General features: G+C 27.3%; 1 protein-coding gene across 1 annotated transcript in view; it reads left to right on the top strand.

Moving 5' to 3' along the window:
• The window catches only part of LOC113375031 (sushi, von Willebrand factor type A, EGF and pentraxin domain-containing protein 1-like), a 136,899-nt gene that overhangs the window by 26,081 nt on the left and 86,445 nt on the right, over window positions 1–24,373 (top strand). Inside the window, 2 exon segments of the mRNA XM_026614984.1 lie at window positions 11,137–11,217; window positions 14,190–14,214. Of these exon segments, the coding sequence (XP_026470769.1) occupies window positions 11,137–11,217; window positions 14,190–14,214 (106 nt within the window).

Below are 24,373 nucleotides of genomic sequence, written 5' to 3'. Positions count from 1 at the left end.
ACACCTATCGGCTACGCAGCATTATTACCCGGGCCTCTTTAGGCACCCGGGGTCAAGCGCCATGTAATGCTACTAGATGCAAGCACCAAATGAAAATGGTGGTATTATTTGTAGAATTATTAAAAAAAAATGCATGATTCTTTTTAGAATAAGTAAGCAATGCTTCGTTCATGTCATGATAATAATGCAGAATGCTGGACTCTCATAAATACATGTTGGCTTGTAGTCTATTATCTATTTAATTTTCATAATCGGCAGAACGGTTAACATAGGGCGAACACGTGCAATTATTTTGCAAGAAATTATAATTTGTATGTTTATAAAATGATTATTGTTTTTGATCGTCTCTACGGATTTGAAAGATAACAATCGCTAGTCAATTTCAATGACATTTGCGTAGTCTGTGGTGTTTTTGACATTTGCAGCTGTGGCCGCTTTGTCATACTCCGGTTGACCTTAGGCTGTCTGAAGATAGTCATGCATACTTGAACGATACGGCTCAAACTGGCCAAGTGGAAATTTAGAATAAATAATAATTTTATGGTTTTGTTGTATAATAAAACAAGACAAATATTGTAATCAATTTGGCTGAATCTTAGACAATTCGGTGGTTTGATAGCAACTTCAATATTCAATGGAAAATATTAGAGAATCTCCAGCTCAATTCAGGAAGATTTTCCATCGCGTTTTAAAGTCGTTATAAAATTGAATTGTCCAAGATCTATGCAAATTGATAATAATATTTGTCTTGTTCTATTTTACAACAAAACCATAAAATTAGTATTTATTCTAAATTTCCAATTAAAAAAAAATCTTCATGAATTGAGGTGGAGACTCTCTGTCTGTTAAGCTGGTTTTGCTGAATTTTTCTTATTACTCTTGTATAATACGATAAAATAAACACACTATTTCACTACACAGATTAATTTTAAAAGAGCCAGTTTTGGCTTAATCGTTAAGGAGTTGAGCTAGCACAAACTGCTCCCAGTCAGTCCCAGGTCTGATCTCAACTTCGGGCAACCTCGATATACAGCAGTATGATATCAAATTTCCAAAATAAATTACTTTTCGCTGGCATTGCTGTATCACATAAGTGAGCACTATTAGATAAACATATGTAATATGAAAAAATAGTGGTTAACCACTGGGTTGCCTTCTATATTAATATACAGATTACAATGTAAGCTAGCAAATACAGCTCAAAGGCCACCAAAGGTTCTGATTGCTGTAAAAATGATTCTTTTCAAATTTTGAAATAATAATAACGAAAAGATATTTTTTAATAATATTTATTTCAAGGTATATTAATTAAAGTAATCTAAAAATTAAATATAAAATTAATAAATGTATAATGTATTTTTTAGCACATCCAGCAGCGTATTTAAAAAAATCGCGCACGTTGTTAGAATTTTTGTTTGCTTTTAACAGTAATCAGAACTATGTGTTTCACAATAAAAGTTGCTATCGTACATTCTAGTATTTTTTTCGAGAGAGCAACCCAGCGGGCAACCACTTTTTTGTTTGTAGACTATATATTTAGATAAGTATTTCTAATGATGTTGGGTTGCATGTGTTGAAGAAATGCCCACGATGGGCGATTTTTAATTAAGATTTTATTTCAGATCTATAAACTGAAATGTAAATTTGATATCACACTACTTGATATCGAACTCGCCGAGTTTTGGATCAATACCGGGACTAGTTTATGCTAGCGTAGTAGTATTCAATAAATAATTTTCAATATTATATTTTATAATATACTTTGTTTAGCAAATAGTGAATCATATAGCATTTCACGTAAACGTAGTATAGTTCGACAAGTGCGTGGATGTATATTTATCATAATTTATAAACTAACAGCTTTAAAGTATATATACTTTGTAATATCATAAATTATTGTATTTTATTATCTAATCATATTGCTTTATATTCATTAATAGGTATATATATACGTATATATATATATATATAATATATATATATATATATATTATATAGCCTCTATCAGAAACCTTTCCAATATCATTTTCTTATTGAAGGAAATCATAAACATACTTATTAAATAAAGTATTACTACTCCTATATCAAGTATTTTTATTTGTAATCAGGGTCAAGTATAAACAACTAACAATTCATTCACTATTTTAATCAGACATCGTAATAACAACGTAATGTAATACTTCTACCTCATTAATATTGCAAAAAATGCGACATGCTAATGTTATAATACGAATCCTGAGTGTGTGAACAGATATTTCTATATATTTATATTCTTCTCAATGACCTCACAAAAAAACAATGTATTTTATCTGTGCTCCTATTCATTTTTATAATTATTCTTCGATTGAATAAGTATTAGATTTTTCAAACAATACAGCAATAAATTGATGATATATCCGCCTAAGTTTAATGTGACTACATGCATTCCACATAATCGTTTAAATATTCACTTCAGTAACCGCTGTTAATGATTTAAATTTGTTTTGAATAATTAATGTTTTTACTGTAATTCAGTACCGTTTAGTTTTTTACATCATCATCGATGTAAATTATAATTGAATTTGTAATCATTTTATGGATCTGTTAATTGAAATCATCAGATCAAACACGGAAAACGATTATAATATTAATGTAAATTAAGAAAAAATATATTTTGAAAATAGTTTTTTATTATTTTAATTAACAGATATCATATTATAGGATTTTACTATTTTAATGATCCATCCAATGATATAGAATCCGCAGTAGTTCAAGAACAGCTTTAAAAGTTAAAGAGAACTATGATTTACAATTTTTTTTATATTATGTAGGTCTGAAAGTCTGTAGGTTTAGTAATAGCTTTAAGCATAAATATTTACTTTTAAAACAATAATATTATTTTACCAATAATTTCAATAAATTCATATGAATTCCTATTTTACCTTTTTACTTAAAACTGATTAAAATAAATTAAACTTTCTAAGTTGACTGACTAATATAATTACTGGTACTGCATTTATGGTAGAATTGTATGTAGTAATTCTCATATTATACATAAAAGATATGAATTATAAATAACTTATCGTTAAAATATTAATTATGTATTTATATTTCATCAATAAAGTGTAAGAAAATATATACTGCAATGCCTAGAGACATTAAGAACATATTTATTGAGGTAATCTTTTTTTTAGAATGAAATTAAATTGTATTGACCTGTATAAGAAGCAATTTTATTTAAAACATCTATTAGCCAGTTAAGTGATTAACCAGTATACTCCTGACAAAGAAGTGATAGAATTTAGTATATTGACGGATATACTCGTCATGCGTATAAATCTTTGACTATTAGCTATTAAGACAAGCATCAACTAATCCAGGGTTCGCCGGTTCGATTCCCGCCTAAGCTCGACATTAGACATCTTTAATATCGAATTTCTACTTGAGGTTATAGATCACAATATAATTTCAAGTGAAAATCGCCCTTTGTGGCATAGCTGCAACATTCAATAATATGGTAATTATTTACTATTAGATGTAAGAGCTAATAAAAACTCCGCACATAGGAGAATGATAAACCGATGGGTTGCCTCTCATGAAACATTAGGTCTTTAATAATTACATAAAATAGTTTGTGAAAAATCTTAGAGATATTAGCGAAGAGTATGGCAAGAGTATGTACCAAGACATCAGGACTTTAAAGGAGCGATATCAAGAAAGTTGGGGCTTTCACAAAAGGGTGGCTATTGTCAAACAGCCTTATAAGACATATAAGGTCAAGTAGTTTTTATTGCTATTGAAACAATGAAAAAAATCAAAATGAAAAGGCATATCTACTCAAAACAACGCTGACAACACAAAACTATTCGCACTGTTTAAGCGCCACAGTTCCAGCTTATATTTATACTCACAAGTCGTTTTCATTTACCCCATTGCAAATAGGTTTGAAGAATAATGTAGGTAGTATATATCGCAAATAAAATTTTAATTATTACGAAGTTTACAAATAAGACTTACTCAATACAAAAACATAAGCCTGAATATAAACTTATATTTAGCATATATTACAAATTCGCGAACAACGAACGGCGAAAGTGAACCCATTACTTTACAAGAAGCCTGCTTATATATATGTATCAGCAGCTACTAAGCACACACAGCCGGTATGCTCTAATTGCAAAATTTCAAAATAATATTATGCAGCATTGTTACTTCACACGCAGTGGGATCCGACAATGTGATATAATTACAAGTGGCTAGTTATAACAATGCTTTTTAAATACAATTACTCAGATAGTGGCGAGACGTAAAGGTAAGCTGATTTTACACGAACACGACGAGCACAATCAGTCCGATTTCAGCCAAACAACGAAAGTCGTTTGGAGCTATTCACTTCGAATATATTTATGCAAAATATATTATCTCACGGTAACTCATATGGAATTGTTAAGAGAATGGTAATGTACAATATACAATATAAAAATATATCTAATACTAGAGTTTTTTTTAAATAAGAAAAATCATAATATTTTCTGGAGATATTTTGACATAATAATCCCATCAATAATCTAATAATCACCAATTGATACATATATTTATTTTTAACTATTACTAGAGGGACTAGTTAATTTTGATGTTGAGATATATAAGTATACTATTTTTAATGTGATACATCAAATAAAAAGCAAAGATTTATAAATTACAAGCAGTCCAATCCTTTCGACATAAAATTTTATGTCAATATTAGTATATATCAAACTTGGTGTCTTAAATTAAGAAATGTGCGCAAAGCACATACTAAGTGTTAATAAATTTAAATGTTAGTGGTAACCATGTATTTTATGAACATGTATTGATGTAAAACTTCAATTCCTAATATTCACTAATGCTGACATAAAATTTTATGTCAAAATGTTTGGAGAATTGAAGATTAATTTATAAATCTCTGCGTTTTATTTAGTGTGTCGTCTTAGAAAAACTTATATACTTCAACATCAAAATAAACACCTCTCTACAATTTTTTGCTCTCTCGCTCTCTTTCTCTCTTTCTCTCTCTCTCTCTCTCTATATATATATATATATATATATATATATATATATATATATATATATATATATATCTATTAGGGTGGTCCTTAATATGGACATTTTCGAATTTCAATTTTTTCATTGCAAATTTGACGATCTGCAAAATTTTTTTATGCTATTTTCATACAAATCTTTGATTGAATTGCGCTCTATCTAAAGACAATATTAAGAGCTAAAACTTTCAGAGAATTGTTTTTTTATTAATTTGGAACCATTTGAGTCCTTGGGAGCAAGGAATTTCGAAAATGTCTATGTATAAAATTAATATTTTTCTCGATTTCGAATCCTGATATGACGCTCTTTGTCTTAAAAAAAGGCAAAATTAAAAGAAGAACAACTTAAGCATCGAAATATTCAATACATTTTTACTCTATGTAAATATCATTTTTGGTGATCAACAATTCTTTTAAGTAAGTTTTGAAGTAATAAATCAATTACACATATTTGAAGAAAAATTAAAACTATGACCATAAATTACTAGTACTGCTCCAGGGCAAGTACCTGAGTAGAGTTAAACTCGATCTCGATTCAGGTAAGAATAGACCAATAGTTAGAGTTAATTAAGTTAAAAGAAATAAATCTCAGGAACAAACATACTCTCAATTAGAAATATATATAATTAATAAAACTAATCGTTTAAATTAATAAATTCATTTCAGATTTATAAAATCATTTTTATGGTGACCAATTAAGATATCAATAAATGAAATTTTATTTATAATAAAAAAGAGATTCAAATTTATATAAATGTGTAAATTGAATTTCAACAGGATGATTTAAAAGAAGCACAATTCTAATATTATCGTTTTCAATAAATTACAATCCCAGCACAATTTATCTATATGGCAAACCTAGAAGATACCGCGTACAGTGTACAAATCGCTTAACGTTCCGAGTTTATTTCTCCGGGACGGACAATGTATTGTACGCGCATTTCCCACGCTCGGCTCGCGAACCCACTGAGCTATTTTATTAGGAAAAAATAATATGCATCTTGAATGATGAAAAAATACATATCGTTGACTGAAGTCACTCTTCTGCTTTTTTTTTCAAATAGAATATCTAAAGCGATCATGTTATTTTTTATGATCGGTCAGAGATTATGGTATGAGCGTGCTCTATAGAGAAAATCTGTAATGTTACAACTTGCAATATTATGACTTGCAATAGAAAATATCTGCCAACTTTCTTAAATTATAATGCCGCAATAAATTTGTACCTACGTGGATAAATATAATGTTGTAAATTATACTTTGTTTAAATACTCGTAGTTGTGAATTATTCACTTGTTAATAAATAAATTTATAGTAACTTTTGTGTTAAGTTATCTTTGCTCGAGCTGGAAACAAGAAAACTATTTTTGTATGAATATATTTGGCCCCTTGTTTACAAATTACACGTTTACATGGATTACATAAATTTATATTCTAATTGTATTATAACCTAAAATTCTTACTAAATAACTTAATTCATATTAAAACTAATATACACTAACTTTATCTTAGGTAAGAAATTATAAATAACTTGAAACATATAAATAATTATGAGATTCTTACTTAAAAATTTGGATTACTGTGATATGTACTTTTTATATTCTTTATCGGCATTTTATCCAAATTCATCACATGAGTATTTGTTGTGATTAACTATTTATATTGTATAGAAATATGAACAGAAGCTCCCCTGTCTTGATCTACATTTTGTTGTTACATATAAACTTCCTAGATTTATTTGTTAGCTGTCCATATCATGATTTTGTTAATACTCAAACCTGCAAATGCCTGTAGTAAATCTTGCGTTTCCCAATTAATTTGTCATTGTTTATATATCTGAGATTTGCAGTACTTTATATTATTCTGTTAACAAAACTATTGTATGTGACCATTGCTGAAGCTTCGATTTTTTTCAAAAAGCATGTACTGAGGAGATCTGGTAAATTAACATGCCTGACTTATATATAGAATATTTGGTAAACTTATGAATATTTGGTGTGTTTTTTAAGGGGCAACTAATGCGAAATTTTCATTTTCTCGAAACAGTATTTTCCAAATTTGCTGCAGCGATTACTCAAAAACAAATGATCAGATCACTATCGATCTTTTTTTACATGCTCTATATATAGTTCTCCGTAAAGTGAACTATCGATTTTTTTATCGTATCAAAAATCGAATTTTGGCAGTCCAAAAACGACCAAAATTTTGGGTAAAATTCGACTTTTTTTTAAAACGCCGCCATTCTGTCAATTTTTTATTTTTTTATCGTAAGTCATTTTACAGACACTATTATCTAGTTTAACAAAACTTTTTTTTTTAATTTCATCCACGTAGAAGGTCGGAATCACTGCAGCAGTGAAGGGCCTTTTTTTCGCGCCGAGATTGACGATAACTTAAATTTTTTCTTCAAAAATTTTACTATGTATTCTTAAAACATGTGTAAATATATTCTTAAAATTTTGAAATGATTGATAAAATATTTTTTTAATAAAAATTCCCAAAAATCACCTTTTTTTAGGCGGTTACACTAGTTGTGCCCCTTTAACATGTCTATTACTTAAAGTAAATGGTAAATATAGTAGTTTATACGAATTATAGATATTAAAAAGACAATAAGTAAATTAATTAACAAATTTAATGTTTATTAATTATTGCATCGAAACGAAAGAAATACCATGCAGTATGCTGCAATTGAACTGATATATTTATTAATGTTATTTCAAATAAAATTTTAATAATTAAATTATAGAGATTTAAATGTCAATATATACTTAACTAACGCTTCAGTTATTTTATTGAATTATATATAACAAAATATAAAATGGAAAGGGCCTTTAATTATGTTCAAAATAGTGTCTCGGGCACAAAGCTCTATACTCGTCTTCTACAAGTGTCCAGTAATTTACCATTGCACAAAAGATGTGTGCAGCTTCATCGCACGTACCGTGGCTGCAACTAACATTGGCGCCTGTTCTCTCACAATACATACATTTGGTACGACAGTAGCTCCAAGCAGCACATTCCAATCCCATTAATTTAGAACCAGCCATGAAAACACTTGGTGCCCACAGAGCACATCTTTCATGAATCCATATTTCATAGGTTTCTTCCCCAATTTTGTACATCCCGGACATTCCTGTATCTTTGATTTGGTTTATACTTACCCCGGTCTTACAGAAATCAGGAGAAGTTGTTGATATTATATAAGGGCCAAACAAATCTCCCAATTTTGTTAATTGGCAAAAGGGTCCAATTTTGCAAAATACGCATATCCATAAGTCAATATTGGTCGTACTATCGCATTCCATAGCGATAGCCTTTTCGTCCATAGCAAATATTAAATTCTTCTCTAAAAATGTTATTATTAATATAGTTCTTTAACCAAGATAAGCTATTAACTAATAAATTATCAGTTAAATACTTACATTAAATATTCTTTAATATTAGAATTTTAATTTTTCACTTTAAACAATTTTAAAGGCTTTAGGATATTTCACATGCATATGAACTAATTGACGAAATAATACTTTTTTATTTTCGAATATATTCTTTATCTGTCTACTTTATATTACACACATTTTATTATTAATATTACAAATTTATGAACCTATCGTTAAATGTTTTTTAGGGATTTTTTATTTTTAAACCATTAGCACACTCTCTGAATAGAAACTGTCGACTGTTAAGGTAATATAAATTTGTCAAAGAAATATAATTTCCAGAAGAAAAACACGCATACCTACACACACATATATATATCTATAATGAATCATTTGTGTAAAAACATAGATTAATGAAATTTCAACAAATAGTTTAATCGCGAACCTTATTAGCAATTAATAATAATATTTTATCGCGTGAAAGAATTAAAACATAACGAGGTATTTTGTTTACAATTTGATATTCACAATCGATTTTCTATCGTTCTTTCTCTGAGTCTAGTGTTTTATTTAGCAATATCAAATATAAAACGTAATAGGATAAACAATTACACACTTCCTTATTTTATTTAATTTTTAATAATTTTTTCAATTTTTTTTTCTCTTAAACTATGGGTCCCGATCCCATTTGGAGTCGCGTAGGAAAATTATGGGGTCGCAAGAGATTTCAATCATTTAGTAACATCACTTCTAGGTTTTTGAATGGTTTACAACTAATTCTAAAACAAAATTTTGACATATGTATATATACATATTGTTATCTAATAAATAAAATATCTCAAAACAATAATTTTCCTGTCTTATATATTTTTGTGGGGTCGTCAAGAAACTCGAAATCATAAATGGAGTCGCAAATAACAAAAGATTAAGAAGCCTTGGACTAGAGGGATTGGACCTGAATCAGAGGTCCCGGGTTTGATCCCGCTTCGATGTCAAGCAGTAGTGACAATGGTTTCCACTTGGAAATATAGATAGCAATATGTTTCTAAGTTAAAATAGTCCTGACCCGGCATTGCTGCATCAATAATTTATTCGCTCTATTACAGAAATTGAAATAATAATTTATCACACAGAAATAGATCAACTGTTTGTATTGCCATCTGTAGAACCGAGTATTGAGTATAGAATTAAGTCAATTTAGCCCAACAGCTTCTAGGACTCTTATGTTCTGATTGCGGTTCAAAAATAAAAAGATAAATAAATAAATCAATTAATAGTAGGCATTCTGGGTTTTATGAACAGATTTATTACATCGAGACTTGCAAGTTCATTAATAATATAAGTCTGATACAGCCTAAATGTTTAACTCAATATCTTCCCAAGTAACTCACAGCTTGATTTTACTGATTCATATATTATGTAAAATACGATGTTATTATCTTAATAGCAATAACATTGATATAAAATTAATTGACTTATTTATAGATGATTATAAACGTGAATGTGTAACTGTAATAAAATGTTAGAAATAACAGTTCTACATTCATTACTGAACCCACATGTCTTTAAGTTCAGTTTCAGTTTTTTTTGTTCCATCTTATTGGACTCCCGTTCTTGAAGTTGTTTTATTTGAATATGTTTGGATCGAGTTTGTTAGAACCTGATTTGATCCAGTTTTCTGTACCGTAGATTATGTTCTTAACTATTAATAATTGTTCAGAGATATTGGGATCGAAGGTTAAGATTAACATTTATATAACACCGATCGATGTTATACAATGTGTAGCTTTGGATGAATGAAATAAGTTGCATATGTGTAACAAATTGGTATATTTTTATTTATAGATAAATAACGCAAAGTGAAATCTTAGGAGCAAATGAAGTATTTATGTAGCAAATTTGATATAAACTAGTATTTATCGAAAATTTTGAACTTTTTTAATATTTGTAAAATTAGCTTTTATGAAAAATTTGAAATTACTTGAAAAATTGTAACCGATTCAAGTTTGTTGATCTATACTGGAAATGCCGATTATCACCTAGTAAAAAATTTCGATCTCAACAAATGATATTTTCGATTAAATTGTGCTTTAATAAATCATTTTACTAAATACTTATAATTTACATTAAATCAAAATTCAATATTTCATCATTAATTGCACATTTAATCAATTGTGGGTAAATATAGTTAAATGATGTAACAGTAGACTGGCCGGTAATAAATTGATTATATTTAATGATTCGTACTGTCTAATTATCTGTTACCAGTTAAACCTGAATAAGAATGTGAATGCAATATGTATTAAGTTTATCTCACAATTCACTTATTTCTATAATATAGTTAGAGAGTATTATGTACCCATGCAATACATATATAAAATATACATACATATATAAAATATGTATACATATATAAATACAAAAAATACATCCACTTTTATATATGCGAATTTATGTATACACATTTATTATTATTTATTTATATATTAATTTAATCCATAATTTTAAAATTCTCTATGTTAAACGGCGTGCAAACTTTATTAAAGTACCATCTTTTTTATTAAACAAATATTATTTTTATTTATTATCTATTTATAAAATAATTGCTTATTAACAGTGTGTTGCTAATTTATATGGTTATAATTAATTAGTACCGCATTATTTTCATTATAAATAATATTTCTTTTTTGTTACAGGTCGACATGCTGATACGGCTGGCTGCGGCTTTGCCGATAGCCGTTTTATTACTAGTTCAAATTAATCCTGCCATATCAGAGGTAAAAACTTACAAAATTATTTTTGTAATTATAATTTAATTATTATTAGAGTAGCAACCACTAATCCGGGTTCGATACCCATTTTGGCCAGCTAGATATACCACTAGTAATGTCAGATTTACACTCGAGCATAATTTTAATTTTCAAATTTGGTTTCAAATAAAAAATGATTGTTGGAGGTATGAATGCAATATTTATTTACTATATCACTATTAGAAATATATCTATTATGGTATTAACTGCAATACAATAATCAACCTGGGTGGTTGTCTTTTAAAAACACTATTACAGCAGCTTATAAACCTATATTTTTTATAATTTTTATATGCATTGATATTACCAGGTCAATAACTTTTAAATTAGAGCTTACCAAAGTAGAGGTTGTTATTATATATGCATCAAATTATATTAACTGGGATAATTAGTTCTTGAAACTATTCAATATATTTAAATAAAAATTATAAGGAAAATTACTATAGCTTATAAACGTAGTTTTTATTTTTTTCACAAAGTGCATAGTTATTAATATACTTCTCTTAATTGCCAATAGATAACGTTATATTCTTTTCCTTTGATATAAAGGTGGTAGTATATTTTACATATTTAGCTTTATGATTTGTCTTTAAACTTTTTATTTTTTGGAATAATTCTATCTTTATTTTTTTAAAATAGGCTTTTTATGATGCAATTTCAAAGTTTATTCACAATATCATTCTTTATCCAATGAATAGTTAAAATTGCATAATGTGACGAATCTTGGGATTTCGCTACTATTGAAAAACAGTTTATAAATCACGAACTGCAGAAATTGACTGATGCAACTAAATAAATTTTCCACTTCAAGTAACACATTATTACAACTCAATATCTATAAAAATTAAAATTGAATTTGACCACAAAATAATTTAATTGTTTATAAATATTTTAATTACTTATTAAGAGTATCTCATATTTTTTTGGGCGATAATCTACGAAGTGCAATATATTTAATTACGCAAGATTATTATATTTTTTAAATAATTAGTTTATTGAAAAAAGATATGTACATATAACTCCAAATATATTTTTACTATAATTATTCTTTTGACATGATACTATTGGACAATAATCACAATATCATTATATGGCCTACAAGTCCAAATTGTTACAAAATGTAGAAAAATCGAGTTGAAAATCGAAATATAGAGTTATAGTAAAGATAGAAAAAGTGCGAAGAAATTTTTGTTTATTGTGATGAGTTTGGGACACATAACTTAACTTTTCTTATAATCGTTAAAGTTTCATTCAAAACAAAAAATTATAGTATTATATTATATATAGTAGTATCGTGGAAGCTTTAACAGTAGTTTTTTATATGGTAAATATTGACATAAGTTGTATTCGTAGGGGTTTTTTACATATTAGGCTCTTAGTAAATTTTCTAATGTAGTATCGATGTCGCTTTCAATGCTTATTAATTAGGTTCACTATCTTTTATAATGAAGATTTAATGAGAAAATATATTTCTCTGTAATTCAATTACTGATCATGGTATCTATTTGAATATGATTTATTGCATTTTGTCATATAGGCTTAGGAAATGAAAGTACCTACGTGTGCGTTTTGAGGTCACAATTTTTTTGCACTTTCAAGGCTCATATTGTTTCGCACGGATTATTGTTAATAAAATACATAAACTATTGCATACGATATTATGATACGTAATTTGTTAGAAAATTACATCGGGACGCTGTTGAATGGACGTTTCTTTATTGCAGCATTGCATAAATAACTCGTTCATACTTGATCCAAATTATATGAGTAATTCAATAGGCGCAAGCGACTTTCGAAATTATTCGCTTTTCTTGGCGTTTGACAGTTTTTATCGCATCGCACTTGCAATAAAAAGATAATAATTGGACATAAATTATCAGAGGTTGCATAGAGAATATTCACATTTGAAAATGATTATCCGTTCAACGGTTGAATCGTAATTGTTTAATTCATTGTGTAAATGTACAATTTTTGCAATTTGGTAGTGATATTTATTTTTGCAAATGGATATAGAACTCAAATATATTATTCTAATAAAAATATTTCAAATAAAGTTAAAGGGTTGTCTTTTAAAAAATTGTTAAAAATATTATAGCAGCAGCTCATAGGACTCTTAAAATTTGACTACTGTTCAAAAACAAATAAAAAATAAATATTTTCAATCAAAAAGATAAATGAAACATATGCTTTCACAATTTATTTTTCTCAACTATAATAAGTAGCGAAAAGTTCAACAAATTTTTATTTTATTTCATTCGAATTTTACCATGTTTGATCAACATAGAAAGTTTTGTAGAGTTCTGCATATTCAAATCTGTACCTAGACCTAAGATAGTATACATTTTAAGAATAAAATTGAATTAAGCACATTTATATGTATTTCATTATATATTTATAAAAAATACTGCATTACAATTTGACACAGCATTTTTTTTTAAAAAGTTTAATTTTAACAAAACGTAACATCTCTAACTAAGAAAATTAATAGGTACATCAATCTGTATCAATTTAAACTTATAGAGTATAATTTTGGTCATGTGTTAGATAAACAAATAACATGCTATTTGCTTCCTATTGACTTCTATAATTTTAAAATAGTTTAAATTTCAAAATAAACGCAAATCAAAGAAATTCTGAACAAAATCGTGTACTGAAAACATGATAAACAGAATTGCGCATTTCAATAACCTGTTATAAACGATTTGATCGCGAACATCAATGTATATTTATGGCGAGAGAAATATTTAAAGGTGAAACAATAATTTAGTATTCAATCTCCCAATAATTAAGTAAAATTATTGTCAATAAATTAACTATTGTATTTTCTCGACAAGATATTGTTACTATTAACCACTAAAACTCAACTTTACACATTTAAACGATAATCATACCAATATACTAGTTATTATATATTAATTAATGTTTATTTTTCTTTTCAGGAAAGCCTCTTCTCTTGTCCGAATGGTAAGTGACTTGTTTTCATTTTTTTATATCTAAAATATAACATGTTTACAAGTAGATAATTATATTAGACCAAGTAAGAAATTTATACACAAATGTCGATCGAAATGAATAGATATCACAAACGAAGTATTGCATAGAAAATAGAAGTAGAATCTCTAACTAAAATCTCTATCAAAATATTCGTTATTTTTTGCTTAAAGTTACATAAAATAAAAAAAACTTGAAATGACTATAAATAGAAGAATAGGCTCTTGAACACCTTAGTATAATATTCTAAACTTGTTGTGAATATATCAAATAAGATGTGAAATCTAGTAAATATTATACATAGTAAAACATTGTGACATGCTGTTTATCCAAAACAAAAAAACGAACGAAATAAGTATACGCGGAATAAATAGGAAAAATGGCATTTTCTAATTACTGCAACTAGTTTTTCTGATAAATCATACTGCAGCTGAAGTAACGATAAATTATACAATTTTTAATAATGTAAATTGCAAACACATACCACGTATGCAACAACTCTCATTAAATTATTGCTCGACGCACATGACAGGAAAAACGATTTTTATACTTTCATTAGCGACATTAATAGACGTATTTGAACGATTGGCAATTACTTAACTATGTGCACATAATTCATTCTTGAAAAAATATTGTTTCTCAAACTATAATCTGCTTAGAAAGATTTTATCCCATTCGCAAACTAAATAGATCATTCAAGAGAATAGAAAACTACTCTCTATAAGCTTTGGTAAAATAATTCATGAGCAAATTGCTAAAACTTTGGGTTACTAATATATTTTTTCATATTATTTCTCTAATATGTACATTTTTTTCTATATGTATTATTATGCTTACAGTGGAACCATATTATTTTCTTATCCAATTATTTGCATGCCTGTTGCAGTTGCAATCCTTGCAATTTTTCTTAAAAGTTAATTTATAGTTTTGAAAGGTCCATCAAGTATTTGACAACAGTTGTGAATTGTGGTGCCAATATTTTGTAAAATAACGCGATTTTGTTAAATATAATAAATATAGACATAATTTGGCAAAGTAGAGATAAAGGAAAAATCCTGAGTTCTTAATCTAAATATGATGAATTCTTGTAAATTCAATGGATTTGGATCGAAATTTTTATATTGATTTGATTGATTTAAAATTGAATTTCTTTTTTGAAAATAGGCAAAGAAGAAAAATAAAATTGAGTAAAATATTTTGTCATGAGTGCTTCAAATTTTAGATGTGCCTTGCACTACCCAAAATAAACGATCATGCAATTATTCATGAGATAGAAGTTATTAGAAATTATTGTAAGTACCTAATGCTATTTTCATAATTTAACGTAAATTTTTATAGTTAATAACAATGCTAAACAAATATTCACCTACTAATTTCTAAAAAGCTTGAAGAATCCAGTGCCAATTCAAAATTCCTGCATCATGTTGCAAATCTGTTATTCAATAGCAAAGTTAATATAGTAATTAAAAAAACTAGATAGTCTACTAGTACAGCATAATCCACAGTGCTGAAAATAAAAAAAACTTGTTTCAAATAACATTCCAAATCCTTGTTTATAAATAACATAATTTGAACAACGTATTTACGTGTTTGTAAATAATTGTAATATTATCTTATTAGGTATCAATTATCGATCAAACTAGAACTTGAATGTGCTCAATTTATTATTTTGTAGTACCTACTTATTTATACACAGTATGCTAAAACATTTATGCCTATGAAGTCATTTTTCATCATGACGGATATTCCAGTCGTATGCTTTAATTTATAATTGGTTGTCACATTATTTTGAAGCATTCTGATCTTAAAAATGATATAAATTACAAACTGATGTATGAAGAAAATATCACCAAGTTGATGGGTGCTCATACAGAGAGCAGCAATATAGAGAAAGTTGAGCTATTAGATTTGATCTGCTTTTGACTGCATATTATTCAATTCTAAACTAATTAAGTGAATTATTTATTTAATATAATTAATTTTATTATGATAATAAACATTTTTTGTCAGTTGGGCTTATATAAAAAGCAATTGTTGAAATTTATCGAATGCATTATTGAATAAAATTAGTCAATGTGTAATAGACCCATTATATCAAACAAGGAACGTACCAGGGCTATAGTTAAATTTAATTCTTTATTATAATAAGTTGAAACTGTTAATATGTACCATAATCTTGTATTAGTTGTTTTCATACGACATTGTAGTCAGATTCGTTGTTGTTGGTAATTTTGCGTTTAATCTCGGTTTCAAAAACAATTTTTCATTACTGGTTAACTGAAGTCGCATTGAAATGCGGAAACCAATCATTGCTGACTCGGTGTTCATAAAAATATTTTGCTTCAAGAAATATTCAATTTTCTTCAGGTGATTTATCAATATAGACATGTACCGTTGTGAAATGTATTACCATTGGAAATCTATCATTGTCCCAAGGACTGCAGATGGGAAATTAGCCCATAGAATGGGTTTCGCAATGAAACTTTTACTGTCTTCGTGGCGGTGCAAGGCGTCATTATAACCGCACCCACTTTTAAAGAGCCCGAGACAATAGGCAAAGTGACAAAACTATTTGAAATACAATGATAATGCATATATTCATAAGTATGACTCGGAGAAAATACTTATGTCCATGGATGGCTGGGCGATGTTTTAATTTTTATTCGGTAATATTGCAGAACAGTTCCGGATGCGTGGGCTCATAATCAGTTACTGGATTAGTTTTGCTATTTTGGTTTTATTTCATTATTATGGTTGGTACAGTTTGAATTAAATGTATTTTCATTCCTGTGTAACCCTACAGTTATGTAACGGTTTACTGATTTTTTAAATATATTATATAAAAAGTGTAATTAAAATGATTTAAGTATGCTTAGTAATAAAGAGATGAATTTACTCATACTCTCGGTGATATTGCAAAAGGCCTTTTTTAATGCAATATTTTAATTTTAAGCTCAAGCTTGCCCACAGTTTTCACATATTATATATATTTATATTTTGGATACAGGATTAGATTCATCACAGTAAACATATTAACGTAATTAAATTAATTAAAGTTACGAAGCTATTTTATATCCTAAGGTAAATAATTATTAATTATAAAAATAATTACACAGACAGACAAAGTAAAATGGTGGTTTTTATCGCTGAACACGAATCTAAAGTCAAAATTGTAAGTTAAATGGTAAAAAATAGAGAAAAATAAAGAAAAATACAAAACCCCCGATCTAATAATTCTTCTGCATGATAATTAATATCCTATAATTTCTGACGAATCGTGGCTTTTTTACCTTAAATGAGTATTATGTTTCACATTCTGTTAAAATCTGCAAATTTACCTGAATGTTATACGTAATTATATATAATAGATGATATTTCTTCCACACATATTTAATTAGATTTTTAACTATTTCATAGCATTATTATTTCATTTTTTTATTCATATTTAAATTACAATCTGTCTTACAATTAAAAGGCAGTAGGAAGTTTTTTTTTAGCGAAACCCCATAATTGAATACCGTAAGTTCACACTGGTTTAAGGGCAGTTTTATTCTGATTACCGTCAGTGAGTCAGTGGTATCTTTTACGCAGAATTTCTAGTTGTTGTCGTTATTATTTCATATTCAATGTAAATAATGTCAATATAGAGAAGATAATAATTGCAATTTGTATTACTAATATTATTTGAAGGTGATACTCATTCTAAAAATCATAAAAATTATAGATGCTATATTATAGCAATTGCTTAACAATGCGAAATACGAGAAATTCAATAGCATTTTTGATTTATATTAATAATTAAACACCGAAGTATTATTAAAGGTTACATTTCGTAATATTAGAGTAATACATTAAGTTTTTCTGCTAAGTTAGCACATGCCAGTTATGTTATTGCTATAAATTTTAGAAGCAAATAATTATATCAAACGGTTAAACTTGTTTTTAACTGCAATCGTATAAACTATGTATGTTTTAATATATTCAGAAAATATGTGGTTTTTCTATATTTCATACATGTATGCATGTATAAATGTGTACATAGCTACTTGCAGAATATTATTTTATATTTATGTGGATATTGTTGAATATGATATAGTATTCGAGCTGTACCCTTGATCAGACTAATTCTTTACTTTTCATTCAATTTTTTTAGGCAAAATCACCATTTTTTGTTAAGCACAATATTAAATTGTTATATAATAATTTGAATAATGCACAATTACGATAGCATCTCAATTTCTTACCAAATTGATACTTCTCAAACCTCGAGATGAGACCTCAATTTCCTTACCAATATATCATTCATTTGCATCCAATATGAATATATAAATTCTTTCGTATTTGCTTATTCACATTGAGAATGCAAATGATGCCAATGAATGCGGTCAAATCAGATAGTTCGTGATGCAACTGGACCAGACCTAACTGAGACGCCGCGGCACTCGCTGAATAGTTACAGCATATCGATGTACATGTACATTTTCTAAACACATATTATATTATTAGAAGGCGTACATGCGTTTATTATTTTCAATTTTGCATTAACAAGAATATAAATTTTTATCTTGTAGGTAACTAAATAGCATTCATGGATAAAATTACATAAACATCATTTAGAAGGAAAGCTAATAGTATGAAAAACGCAAATTATTGTATTCATTCGCTTGGAACAAGTACCTACATATTATAGTTTGTATTGAAACATTAAGAAATATTATTGGACTTGAGCTAATATATTGGCAGAACTTTTTAACCTGATTAAGAAAAATAGAAAATTCTTTATCTGTTTGATTTATATGGATTTTAATTTTTTCTCAATACACTTTATTAATAAGAGAAATTGCAGTGTTATAGAGTATCAATTATAGATTCTTACGTGTTTGCTGCTTAAGAATTTTTATTCTAGAGAAATTTACCAATGTCACAAAATCATTTCGGCACAGCGCATGAAACGTTGATTGTGAACAAATTAATAAAATTTTATTATAAAATGTTTGTTCATTAATTTAGAATTTTAGATAATTTTGATTATTTTAATTTATTGACGTCGCAATTCAGCATTTAGCTACTAATATTATTTTATATCTATTACATTCAACGTATTTTTACATATATTTTTTCTCTGTATTACATATTTTACATGTTATCTATCATATAGATTTACACATACTATTATTTATTTTTATATAAACAATTTCAATACTATGCTTTTCGATGCTTTAACTATACTTGGAATATAATAGATATGGATGTGGCTAACTGCCGAAAGATGAAGTCAATATAATAAAAAAAAACGAGTTCTAAATTAATTATCAAGAATCTCATAATATAATAGTATGTGTTTAACTGATGAAGTCAATAAAATAAAATAATAGAAAAATTTCGTTCTAAATTAATTGACAAAAATCTGAAAGAGATTATGCAAGAATACAAATATGCATTTAGGATTTTTATAGAAAACTGGCCGTTCTTTTAAATATTAATAATAATAAAATTTTCATTACTTCATGCCGTAACTGTATTATATTAGAACTTTATAATAAAAAATTCTATTAACCCTGTCGCTACAAAAGTCATCTATGGACGGCATCCGCATGACGTGCTGTGTGTACGGCTGTAGTCCTTAAACGACATGTTGTGTTGTGTCTTTCTTCAAGATTTATCACCATGAGTTGAACTATGGAGAATTCTTGTGTTTTATAGAAATTTTTGGCTCATTAGATGCGCAATTATCAATTTTTCAACAGATTTTGATTGATAATGATAGAAATATCTTGCAATTGTTGTGACCGTCCGTTCAGTAGCGTTACTAATGGACACGCTGTTCCGTACAGCAGCGACACTCTTTCGGAAAAGACTCTAGTAGTGAAAGGGTTAAATAATATTCTGCTCTCATAACTCATATACTCTATCCATAATTCTTCTCTTAAGGGCATTTCTGTGGCTTATTGGTAAGACCTATGTCCTAGCAACCAAAGCTTTCAGGTTTGATACTTATCTTGAACACCCTGATACCAGGCAGTAGCAATATCGAATTTTACTTAAAATGTAGAGTTAAAATATGCTAACAAGCAAATAGCCTTTTAAAAATATATGCTTTTTCTTAAATTGTCTTACTCGTCGTTGCTTAGAAAAGGGTTCATCGTACAATAAACACAATTTTATTCACCAAATAATATTATCTATTATAGTGTAAATCAAATAGATTTTTACAAAATTGTTTCTCGATTTATAACTTGTATGCATATTCAAATTTTTCCTTAAGCTTTCTTAATTCACACAACCTCGTCAAGTATGACGACACTTGTATGCTATTAATTTTCTCAGATTGATTCGACTTAGAGATGTATTTCGCTTTTCTCAGAATGTGTTTTCTCGTCGTTCTGAATTCGCAATATGAACTTCTTTTGCCGTATAAAAGTCATTAATACATCAAAGAGATATAGCGGACGCTTACCGAGAAATAACGGAACCGAACTAAACGCAATCACTGGAATGTTGAATAATTGACGTCATAAATATTGTCTGTATTGTATACATATTAAACTAAGCAGATGGAGCAGATATAACTAATGATAATCGTTTCAATTTTATGTACAAATAAATACGTTTGGCATACATTTTTTCTTTTATTATAATAAGTAAGCATGGTATAAGCATCTTGAGCTACTGTGGAGTGCCACATATATTTTTTTAAGCTGATAGTAAATCATAGACATTGAATATAATTCGATGTATCATAACTTAAAATACAATCCCTTATTAAGTCATTATATTAAATTTATTATGACAAATTTCAATAACTCTCATTAGATTTAATTTTACTATTACAACCTCATTAGATTAAATATTACAGTTCCAAAAAAAGGATCTGCTCACATAAATACACATATAATCATAATATTATTTTGGATTGAAAATGTGTCAGAACTTTATCTTAATGTGCATATTTATAAAAATATTTATATTTCATTGATGTATCTACTGAAACACAGTTGTCAGATATCATCTAATATATGACTTATGGTTGATTTTGTATCGCAGTAGTGACGTCGGTTTTCTTTTGAAAATATAGATGGAAATATGTTTCCAAGTAAAAAACGCACTTTTGATGGAAATATGTTTCCAAGTGACAACAACCCTTCACCGGAATTGTTGGTTCAAAAAGAGAGAAATAGAAATAAGACAACAATTAGGTTGCTTTATAAAAAATCCATATATGTACTAGTAGTTAAAAAGAAAGATCACAGAAGCTTATGCGGCTTCATCAATATTTTTCTGATTATGATTCAAATAAATAACGAAATGGTAATAAAAAACTTATTATTAAAACTTAACTTAATAAGTAATATGCTAATCTTTTGGTACAGATAAATGCCTGTATTCTTCGTTTCTAATGAATGACAATTCCTATTCGATTTCATGTCGTAAACTGCAATCTTCGATTTCTTCTCAAAAACACGTATTGAATCTTAAACTATTTGACAATTTGCGGTCAACAACGTTTTGGGTCAATTTCTTCGTATTTTACATGCGATTTTGTACGAGCATTCCGGAGATCTCCCGCATATGGACTTTATAGCCTTGGCGCTAATGCGCCGATTCCAAAAAAGTATCAAACAGAACTTAATTTCGGAAATTTTAAAGTTAAACAAAAATGCCAGTGGTGTAAACAACATATTAAAATCAAAATTTTGTCAATATTTGTTATTCATAAACAAATTATTTGCATTCCGTTCGAATTTCTCTAAATTGCAGGCAGAAAGCGTGCGCCGTGTTTTTTCATAATAATCCATTTTCTTTGAGCGTTTTTGTGACTATTCATGTTCTTTCTTAATAAAATATTATTTACGATATATTAAATACAATAATACATTTTTTCCTTTTTGCAGTTTGAATTCCAATCATGTCATTTTTTACTTAAATGTATAAAACTTATAAATAAATATCATTAATTTATTACCATTGAAATATTTTATTTAATATACTGTACTATCACTACTTTCAAAATATTTTAATTGATTGATCTTATAAATTATTTTAAATCACTTTTATTAGGCTATAAAAATGTTTATTGGCATGTGCATTAATAATGATATTATTAATTTATAATTGATTGTTTGTTTAGGTTCTCAGTAGTTTATAATAAATTATGTCAGTAATGATAGGTTATGAATACAAGTGATTATTTTGTAGATATAGTAATAATAAAATTTTCTATCGTGGAATGTAGTATATATGTGTATGCGTACCTACATATATATTTTAATTGCAATTAATAAATAACATTATTTACAATATTCTGATTATAATAATACATTTTTTATTGGTAGTTTGAAAACCGGAATTATTTGATTTTTTCATAAATGCATTTTTCTTGTCCAAATTTTATACTACATTGTTATTGAAAAATTTATTTATTTATTATTTTATTTATTCATAAGCAAGCCGTAATCAATAATAATAAATATTATTTCAGGCTTTTGTCACGTCTTGTTAATATTTTATTTCATTATAGTAAACTTTTAGATTTGTAGCACATTTTTATTAATTATTTTTAACAATTATAAAAATCATTTAAATTTAATTATTTTCATTAAGATTTAAATTATTCATTCGCAATAACGATATTATTAATTTACAATTAATTATTTGTCTTATGCTGATTACTGAAAGAATATCATAAATCATATTTATATCATAAAAAGAAGTATATTTTATTGAATGATTTATAATATAATACTCTATCGTAAAATATGGTATATATATATATATATATATATATATAAATCGAAAGCTAGTTTTATTTAGTAGAATATACCAGTTTTTATTAAAAAACTTCAAAATGACTAATGTAACAGATTGATGAAAATTTTTATGAAAAATATGCATAAACAACGAATAATTAATCGCTTTAAAAGTATTTACTTCTGGTCAATTATTATTTTTTTGTTCTACTAAATGCATAAAAATGTTTATTATCAATAAAGCTTGATATTGATCAATTTTAGCCAGAAACTGCTTTTAATCACATGCATTTTTTTGTATTTTTTTATTCGAATTATTTGAACAAATAGTTTGTTTGAATATATTTATTTATTTATTAATATGATACATAAGAGTGAATGCGAGTATTTCAGATGTTGTATATCTATCTTACGATAACAATATGTACAATCTCCTAAAATAATTATTTGAAACATTCTTGATAAATATGAATTAATCAAATCATATTACAATATAACGAACAAATAGTTCGAAACTGGTAAAATCTTTTTTTTTGTAAAAAATACAATTCGAAAATCGGTTTTCTTAAAACATCTGTTTTTGTTATAAACCCTAGTATATATGGTAGTGAATAATTTTCAATTTTTAATTTAAGTCGAATTAGTTAATGTTCGTCAGCTCTTCGTCTATTCCATTTGCAGTCGCGCGACCTCTTACTGTAAAATCGGCGTAAAATAAGTATGCCAGGTTCGTGGTAAACACGGCTTCGTACTTAAATGACAAACTTCACCACAATTGTTCGGCCGCGATGGGAATATTATGTGTCGGGTACCGTTTCACGATAAATGTTCACTTGTCACAACGCACTAGTCGGATACCGAATTTTTAATAAGTCAGAATCATTGCCAAGTCATAAAAATCGCAGGTGGATCCGATATACTGACCGATGACTTGATACATATGAAGATATTTTATATTCTCTTGTCTATAACTAAAATCATTCTCAAAATGAGCATCTGTGGTGACAACGGTTTTCATTTGGAAATATAGATAGCAATATGTTTCCCAGTGAAAATAGACCTGATTCAGCATTGCTGCATTATAAATATTCGCCCAAATGCAAAATTTTAATAATAATTAATTACACAGAGATGGGACCACCGTTTGGGTTGCCTTCTGCAGAACCGACTAGTATGAAGTCAAATCAACACAACAGCTTATAGGGCTCAAGTTTTGATTGCTGTTCAAAATAAAAAAATTAAGCATCATACATTTATCAGCAATTTTTTTATCTATTTTTAATTTTTCATGTAATAGCAATAGGGTTCATCTAAGATGTTTTTTATTTTATAATAATATTATAAGGACAACAAAGGTTTTTTTTTAAGCTGTTCAGTAGTCAAGT

This window comes from Ctenocephalides felis, unplaced genomic scaffold (assembly GCF_003426905.1).
Source record: "Ctenocephalides felis isolate EL2017-DRISC unplaced genomic scaffold, ASM342690v1 CF-g0.4_SCAFFOLD_01886, whole genome shotgun sequence".
Lineage (NCBI taxonomy): Eukaryota > Metazoa > Arthropoda > Insecta > Siphonaptera > Pulicidae > Ctenocephalides > Ctenocephalides felis.
This window is presented reverse-complemented; position numbering and strand designations above follow the sequence as displayed.